The sequence below is a fragment of the Trichoderma harzianum genome, assembly GCF_003025095.1.
Source record: "Trichoderma harzianum CBS 226.95 unplaced genomic scaffold M431scaffold_36, whole genome shotgun sequence".
NCBI lineage: Eukaryota > Fungi > Ascomycota > Sordariomycetes > Hypocreales > Hypocreaceae > Trichoderma > Trichoderma harzianum.
In genome coordinates, this window is record NW_020209284.1 from 87,138 (window position 1) to 97,276 (window position 10,139).

The window sequence follows — 10,139 nt, forward strand, 5'->3', positions numbered from 1 at the left end:
TGCAAAAAGCCGTAACCGAGAGCATCAAGGAAGTGTAACGCGGTTAGAGAAGTCGCTGGTGTGATGTTTGAAATAGATATTCAGCAAGTCATCAATGTATGCCGATGATACTGAGGCAGTAATATTTTCTCATGACTGCCGGAGTAGCTATTCAGCCCCAAAGTTGACTATTCAGAACTCTAGTGATTGCGTGAGGCTCAACTGTGGGAACAGCATGAGAAGGGACCTTTTACTTACTTACTTACCTAGCAGAGAGTACAAGCTTCCCTCCTACATCTACAGGTACCCCACCTTTTAGGTGCCTAACCACCAAAAACTCCCACCCGTTTAACTAGCTATTAGACAAAACGACTACGATTTTTTTATTTACGGTCCTATCTAGGGACCCTGGAGAGATAAAAACATCTGCAAACCCTCTAGATAACTAAAATAGAATGAAACCCGTTGCCCCTGGACTAGCAACAGCCCTCTAACTACTAAAAAAGGTAACCCCCTTAGGCCTAAAAACGGGAGAGGTTATAGTTCTCCCCTTTACCCCTAAGAAAAAAAAACGCTTTAAAGAAGCCCTTAGTATAAATAAAATACCTTTACTTAGTTTTAATAAAGTAAGACTAAGCGTAGCGGTAATAGTAACCGTAGTATAAATAGCCTTAAAAGGCCTTATTATCTTTATTTTTAATAATATAAAAAAAACTACTAACCTAAATAAAAAAGGAAAATCCCTTACTAAAAATAAAATTATAAATTAAATTAATAAAATTAATATATAATAAAGGGCTAGATAAAATATAATATTAAATATAGCTATAGTTATTAACTTCTGCTTAGCGTAATATACCTCCTAGCTTTCCTTAGTAATAGTAGAATAAGTCTGCTTATACTTAAATACTACTTTTAAAAACTTCGTCGCCTCCTATATTAACCCTAAGGGGAGGCCTAAAGACCTTAAGAAATTAAGTAGTAAAGAAAAAGCTGCTTAATTAACTAAAATAACATTAGCTAATATATTTTATAATAAAAAAAATAAATTAAATACTACTAAAACCCCTACTATAGCAGAAGCTCCTATATCTATTAGAAAAGTAGGCTAGAAGGACCCTAAGGTTATATAGGTATAAATTATATTATAAAAAAACACTTATAATAAAAACCCTTAGAAGGGAATTAATAATCTAAAGTATTTTTTTATAAATAGTAAAGGGCTAGCCCTTATTATTAATAAAAAGAATATAAATAAAATTAATAAACCTAAAGAAAGCCTTAATAACTATATCTTTATCTAAGTCCCCCTAGACTATATATAAAAAAAGCTATCGGCTATTAAGGCTAAATAAAAACTAATTAAGATCTTAAAGTTTATAAATAAGGATATTATTTACTTCTAAGAGGTTTAATTAAGCTTTACCTTTAGAGGTAAGAATTAAAATATTAAAAATAAAATTATTATACTTTAGCTAATAGTAAAGAATAATAGTTTAAAAATTAAAGAAGTATACTTATAAAAGGTTTTTCTTATATATAGTATATTAAAGACGTATATTAATATAAGCAGGACCTACCCTATAGATATACTAATCCTAAAGGAGGTATACGCTAGGGCAGGGGCTAAAAGCCTACTTATCTCCTACTGTAAAGCTAACTTTAGAAAATCTTTTAATATATATAGCTACTTTATCTTTTTTAATAAAGATATTAAACCTAGTTTTAAACTTTTTAATAGCTTCCTCCTAGTAGAAATCTAGGTCTAGCCCCCTTAGGTTACCTAGTGCCTATAGTACTTTAGATTTTATAACCTATAGAATTATACTAAGACTAAAAGGTATTATAAATATAGTAAATTATTTTTTAAATATAATAATACTATAGCTAACTATTTATCCCTACCTTAATATACTAACTATAATAGCCTTTATATAGTAGATTCCCTAAAATACCTTGCTAAACTAGTTATTAAAAATAGGGAAAAAGTATAAATAACTAAAGCCTAACTCTAGGTAATCTAGGAATTAGGTTAGTAAAAATATAATAAAGCTAACCTACTTAAACTTAAACCTACCTCTACCCTAACCCCTAGTACTAAGAAAACATCTAACTTAAAGACTTAAACAGGCCCCTATATAAGGCTATTAATCTCTAACTTAGCTTTACTCTTCCCCCCTTAAGCTTTAGCTAAAAAAGTTATTATTAAAGTTAACTTAGATAAGGAAGATCTTTATAAGGGAATCTCCCCCGCTAGGTTAGTAATATATATAGCTAGCTTAAATAATAAAAAGGAAAAAGCTAAAGATAATAAAAATATATTTAACGCCCCCCTTAGAACTAATAGACTTTTTAACGTAAGCTTATAAATAATAAGCCTTATTATAACTACTAAAGAAATACTAGCTTTAAAATCTTTTAAACTAATATTAGAAGGAGCGGTTTACACTAAGATATTACCTTATTGCTAATATAGGAAGGTAGCTATAATATTATACTAATTTAAGAACCCTACGCTTAATAAAACAGGGTATTAAATAAAAAGTAAACTAAAAATTACCTTAAATATTAAGTATATAACCTCTTAAATAGTTAAAGAAATACTAAACCCTTAGTTTTTATATTTATTAAAATCTTTTTAAACCTCTTTAGTAAATAACTTTTTCCCTTAGGCCTAGAGGATAAATATATATATTAAATAAAAGTATATAATTATACTATTATTAATATTTACTAAAGGGCTTTAGTAAACTTAGCTATAGAAACCTTTACTAAATAAGGTCCTCCCCCCCCCGCTTAATTATTATAGGTAACTTTAATACCTTATACTAACTTTAGGACTTAAGCAGAAGTATAAACCTAACGAGTAATAAAATTATAAAATAAGTAAAGAAGTATAATCTCCTCCTAGCTTTAATAAATACACCTACTTAATACTTAGGAAAATATATAAACCTAGTTTTTATAAATTACCCTACGTTAACTAAAGTTAAATATTCCTTTAATATAAGATTAAATTACTATATAGTAATTATAAACCTGCCTAAGCCCTTAAGGATAACCCTAGGGGTAAGGAAAAAATATATTTTAATAGAATACTAAGAAGACTTTAGCTAACTTATATACTCCTTTACTTAGACCCTCCTTATAGTTAATTTAACTATACTATTAGAAACTAACTTAGATAAGTACGCTAAGGCCCTATAGAACCTTTTTAAATAAGTTATAAAGGCGGCTAGTAAAACCAGGTACTAAAATGGCTATAGCGTACTATAGTAATTAGAGAAATATAAAGCAGCCTATAAAGCTTATAAAAAAACAGCAGACAGCTCCCCTACTTATAAAAAAGCCTATAAAACCCTTAGAGATACTATATACTATAGTAAGTAAGCTTACTAAAATAAGATTATAGCAGAGGCTAGTGCTACTAGGAATATTTAGTTAGTAGCTAAATAGCGTAAGGTAATAAACTACTTTTAACTGCCCCCCCTAATAAACGGGGATAAAAGTATTTTAAACTTTATAAAAAAAGTAACTTTCCTTAAAAATAAACTTCTTAAGCATAAGATAATAAAGGAAAATATTTTAAACCTATAGGAAAAGGACTTTTCTATTAATAAAAACATTTACTAAGATTAAATAATATTAGAGTTAAAGGCTAAAAAAGCTATAATAAAATTAGAAAATACTATACCTAGCGTAAATAATATATTAATTACCTTTTTATAGCTTACTTAGCCTACTATTAGTAAGTATATAATTAATTTTTTTTATAAATACTTAATAATAAAATACTACCTACTCCCCTTCTAAAGTATAGAAATTACTATTATTCCTAAACCTAGGAAGCTAAAGAAGGTATATATTATATATAAAGGTTATAAACCTATTTCCTTACTCTTCTATATAGGTAAAGGCCTTAAGAAACTCTTAGTTAGAAAAGTCTCCCTTTTAGTAATAAAATATAAAATACTATTAAAATAATATTTTAGGGCTTTTTTAAAAAGGTTTATAATAAATTTAATTACCTACCTATTATATAACGCTAAAGTTACCCTAGCCTAAGGCCTTATTATCTTTCTCCTTATACTTAATATCTCCAATATATTTAATATTATTATATATAACTACCTAGTATATAAACTTAGGGAATAAAGGTAGCCCCCCCTCTTTATAAAATAGGTTAACTTTTTTATAAGTAACTGCAAGGCTTTTATTTAAAATAGCTATAGGACTACCCTCTTGGAGATAAAGCTAAAATACGGAGCCCTATAAAGGTCCCCTATCTCCCCTATTATCTTTATACTCTACTTCTCCCCTAGCCTAAAGCTTAATAACTTAAATACCTACTTTAGGTATATAAATAATATTAGTATTATAGTAGTAGAGGTTAATACTAAAGAAACTACTTAAAAACTTTAGTAGGAATTAGAAAATACCCTAAACTAAGGAAATAAAAACGCAGTCTCCTTTAATTTAAATAAGACCGAACTTATATATTTCTATAGGACTAGAACCTAAACGTATAATAAAGAAGTAAACTTTAAAAGGAAAACTATAGCCCCCTAGGACTTAGTCTACTAGCTAAGGATATACCTAAACTTACAGCTTTTCTTTAAAAAACACCTTAGGATTATAAAAGGAAAAGCCCTTAAAACAGCTAACTTCCTAAAATCTTTAAATAAAATATAAAAAAAATCCCCGCTAGATATAGTAGCTATAGTAACTAAGGCCTATATTACCTCTATAGCCCTATATAGGACAGAGGCCTTTTAGCCTAGCAAAAGTAAATAAAGCGTAATAAACCTAAATAAATAAATAAAAACAGGTTTAACGAAATTAACTATAATCTTAGAACCCTTATTTAAAGCAGTAGCTAAAGCAGTTATTCCTATATAAAAGATAACTAACCTCTCTGTTATATATAGAAAGTTAAGAGTCCCCTTAGCATTAGTATAGGTAGTATAAACCAGACTCCGTACAACAGCTTACTTTACAGGTCTAAATAAGAACCACTTAATTAGCAGATATATTAATAAAAAACTCCCCCCTAGGGTTCCCCCTACCTAACTATAATGTACTATAGCCTTAGTAAGGAAAATAATCTAACCTTCCCTTTTTACTAAAAATAATAAAATAGTTTAAGCAGGCCTAGACTTTAAAGGTTTACTAAAGTTAAAGGTAGTAGAAAAACACTTAGAATTACTTAACGGTCTCCCTAGGTCTACCTTCCTTACCTACTTAAATAGTTTATAGAATAAATAAGGTAATATAAGCTAGGGAGCTATTTATCACGACCCAACACTTATAGTCGCGACAATAGGCCAACCGACCAGGTGCGACCGGATTAACTATAATCCGAGTAGCCAATCAGGCCCCGCTTGTCTCACTCGTTCAACAAGCTCAGCGAGCTTATACTCTTTATGCTCGTCTTACGAGCTATACAAGCCCAGAACCAACTAGATATATAAGTTCACTTCATAATACTCATTAAAATAGTTTAAATAGCCAGTTGTAAATACAGAATAACGCTTAATTATACCTATAAGGTATTATCTACTAGTTATATAAACAAACCCCTTTTATCTTTGTTAATTACCTACCAGTCCAGCCTGGCCTATTTACTAACATAAACCTAGCATAAGGTTTATCCCTTAGGAATTCCTCTTATACTAACACTATAGGAGCTCAGCTTATTACACGTTTACAACTCTTATTCAGAGGTTACCTTAGACCACGGGTAATATTATTACAAAGATACTAAATAATTAAATTCTATATACTAGACGTAGGAATAAATTAAGAAAGCGAAGTCCAGAGTACATACAGAAGCAACATTAAAATTTCGGACTTATTTAAAGAAACTACTAAAATAATAAATCCTAATATAAAAAGAATTATAACCCCTCAACCACCGGCTAATAATACTAAAGCATAATAGCGCTTCCTAGACCTTAAAGCCTTAGTTACCTATATAAAACAAACTATTAGGGACCAACAAAACACTATTAATACACTTAATAGATAACTTAACGCTTAATAATAATAACAAAGGCAACTACCTATAGCTTAAAGCCAGCAGGGAGGTCCCCGTAAGAAGGAACTAGGTAAAATCATTAAGCTACCTCTGCTAATACTATTTAATAAGGACTTACGAAAAATCAAGGGATTCCTTACGGACATAAGGTCCTATTTCAGGCACTTTCCAACTACTATAGCCCCGCCGGAATAATAAGTCAGCGTTACAGAAAGCTAACTTATTAAAGGACCTAAGAATTAGTTTAAACTATACCTCCGAGACTTTAAGTAATATAACCAAGCTAAAAGAAAGGCCACTACTAACGTACTCTTCGATAGATATAAAGAATTCAAAGACTAACTTAAGGCGCTATTTAGCCAGATTAATAAAAAGAAGGAAGTAGAAAACGCACTACTAAAACTCTAACAATAAGGTGCATACACTAAATACACTACCAAGTTCATTCAAATCTACGCTAAAACAGACCTTAAAGATATAGCTAAGAAAATGTTATATTATTAAGGACTAAAATCAAAAGTAAAAGATAAACTAGCATAAGACAATCTTCCGGCTATATTTAAAACATTCTTTAAAAAGGCTAGTTATATTAATAATTAATAATTTAAATAATAGAAAAAAAAGCAAGCTAAAAAAGGAGGAAACAATAAAGCACACCGCCGCCTCTAATATTATACTAACTAAAGTAAGAAACGCAACTTAGCTTTATTAAATAATAGGAAACCAGGACCAATAGATCTAAATACTATTAACACCCGTAAGTTCACAGGTAAATACAACTACTGTAGTAAAACAGGCCATAAGGAAAAAGACTACTGAAGTAAACACGGGAAACCTAATAATTTTAGAAAATCCACCTATAAGAATAAAAAGTTTAATAAGGTTTAGATTAATATTATTAAAACTATACCTTATAACTTACTCAGTTAGACCAGCTACTATAATAATTAATATCTTATACATAAGGAAGAAAAGGAAATAATAAAGTAGTACCCTAAGGCACCTAAAAGAAAGCAGCCAAGATAAATTACAGTTAATACTATAACTTCCGAAGAAGCTAAAGACAAGGTTAACAGTAACTAGCCTACCCCTATAACTCAGGAAGAATATAAAACCAACAGGGTATAATCCAAAGCCCTTAATATTTCACTTACAAAAGAAGAGAAGGAATAAGAAAATACCTTTATTCGCAGATAGGAAGAAAAGCATAAGAAGAATCAAGGATACACTGACCTTAATATCTTAAAACTATACACAAACTATAGATTACAAGAACCCCAGGGACTAAACTACCCCTGCGGATAAGAACCCTTTAACTACAACTCAGAAGAGATAGAAATACATAACTTAAGCAAATTCTAATAAATACTTTAACAACACGGAATTACCTAGCGATAAGCGCTAAATAACAACAGGTTAGCGGAACGCACTAATGCAAACCCCTACTACCCTATTATAACCAGAGATTAGTTCCTTAAATAGGAAGAAATATAGCTTATATATAATACCCTATTTACAGAAGACTATAGGTATCTAATAGTAAAATAATACTATAAAATACTATATAAAAAACACTAGGAATAAAAGATTTATAATTAGCACCTTTGGATCTAATATAGAAACTTATATAATAAAATTTACATAGAAGTTAACCTAGATTAGTACCCTAACCAAGGATATAGATAACACCTTAACCATAAGGTTAAAGAGTAGTATATATAAAAGGAAGCCTATCCTAAAACCAACCCGCTATAATATAAAGATAAATATTACAAAAAGTATTATAGAGAAAAAGAAAAGTATATCCAACTCTAACACCAGTTATACTATAACGGATTCAACTTTAAGACCTACGACAAAGGCAATACCTACAAAAAGGATATCAAACGCTTCTATAAATACTACATTAACGAGATTGACACCAACAAGTACTAATAGTACCGAAAACTCTAATAATAACAAAAACGACAATAAATAAGCAAGGATCTTAATATTATTACTAAAGATAACTATAATCCTAACTAGAAAAAGGATATATAAATTAACACAGTTAAAACAATTAGAATAAAGAAACTTAAAATAAATACGTAATTTAATAATAGTACTATTACTATATATATTAACAGCGGAGTAGATCATAATCTAATCTTACTATAATTAATTAAGGAACTACAAATCCCTATTTAATAAAAAAAACAAGCGCTATAAATTATAAGCGTTATAGGAGTAGAAGTAGAAGAAGGACTTATTAAATATAAGACTGATTATCTCCCCGTAACTATTAACGGGAACACCTATAACGTCTAATTCAGTGTTCTAGATATACTAAAAGATAATATTCTTTTAGGCTATCCCTAGTTACTTAATAACGACCCTATTATCTAATAGAAGACTAAGAAGGTTTATTAGGACATTAAGGATATACCTAAATATTAACTATACTAAAGAGAATAAAAGGACGAAGCTATACCGCCGGAAGAACCGGAATCCTCTACGCTAACTATAAAGAAAACAAAAACAGTCAGGTTTAAGGAAAATAAATTACTAATACTACTATAATATAATAAACAATATAAAAAAGTAGAATACATCCGCATTAACAGAATTATAATATAATTTAAAAACAAGCTAGTAGCACTTAATAATACACTAAGTAAAGTATAAGAAAAAGAGGAGTTAGGAAAACTTAACAACACTTTTACTAAAATACCTTACTAATATAGGAAGTTCCAAAAGCTATATAAGGTAATATTAAACACTAGGTTACTACTACACTTACAGTAGGACCACTATATTAAGTTAGTAGATAAAAAACAACCTAAGACCTATAAGATTTATAACCTTAATAAAAAAAAGCTTAAGACTCTAAGGGAATAGTTAAATAAGTAATTAAAAAAAGGATATATCTAAGTTTCTAACTTATCAGCAGAATACCCTATAATATTTATACTAAAGAAAAACGGAAAGTTACAACTAGTTATTAATTATTAATAACTTAACGAGATTACTATTAAGGATCAAATACTGCTGCTACTAATCTCTAAAATTAAAGATAGGCTAGCAACTGTAAAGTAGTTTACGGCTCTTAACCTAAAAGAAGCCTATAACCTTATCTAAATTAAAAAAGGAGATAAATAAAAAACAGTATTTAAAACGTACTATAAACTATTTAAATATTTAATTATACCCTTTAGACTTACTAATGCACCAGCTACATTCTAAAGAATAATTAACAAAATCCTTAAGGAATACATTAACAGGTTTATTATCATCTACCTTAACAATATACTAATCTACTCTAACACCTTAGAAAAGTATAAACAATATATATATTAAGTCTTAGAAATACTGTAAGCAGTAAACTTACTAGTAGAACCAGAGAAATATCAATTCTATATCCAGAAAGTTAATTTTTTAGGACACATTATCTTACCGGGATGAATTAAAATAGACCCTGCTAAAATAGCAGCCATTAAGGAATAGAAGGTCCCCGAAACCGTAAAGGAAGTATAAAGCTTCCTTAGTCTAGTGAATTACTACCGAAGGTTCATTAGGAACTATAGTAAAATCGCAATACTACTTACGGATCTCACCAAAAAGGATCCCAACAACAAGGTTAAGAAAAATTAACTAATTAAATACATAGGGAAGGCCCTAGAAGCCTTTAAAGCGCTCTAAGAAACTATTACTAGTATACTAGTACTATAAATATATAACCCCAAGAGGCCTGTTATTATTAAAACAGATGCCTTAAACTACGTAATTAGAGGAGTCCTTAGCTAACGAGATAATAAAGAAATACTATATTTAATAGCCTTCTTCTTTAAGAAACTCTATAGCCCTAAACTTGTCAGAGCCCATCTAAAGAGGGCGCGGTCGCGCAACGGCCGCGCACCGGCCACGTTACGGGGGCGCGAGCTAAGGGTTGCGAAGCCCTTAGCTTAGCAACAACACTATAAAAGACCTAAAATCTAGGGAAGGAGTTAAGGAAGGCAGAGATAAATACAGTCACTTCGCTACCCTAAGCTTGCGTATTCGCTGTGTAGCTACCTGTGATCATCCCTTATCCCTCTTCACTCTCTTCCACGAACCCGGCTTCTGACAGGTTTATCTCTCTACCCAT

General features: G+C 29.9%; 1 protein-coding gene across 1 annotated transcript; it reads left to right on the top strand.

Annotated features, from left to right (window-relative positions):
• Positions 1-2,919: 2,919 nt before the first annotated feature.
• M431DRAFT_101704 (hypothetical protein) lies at positions 2,920-3,081 on the top strand (the record flags this gene model as incomplete). Its single annotated transcript, XM_024911341.1, has 1 exon — positions 2,920-3,081. A coding segment is annotated over one exon (162 nt), but the record flags the coding sequence as incomplete, so codon positions are not given.
• Between the last annotated feature and the right edge of the window lie 7,058 nt (positions 3,082-10,139).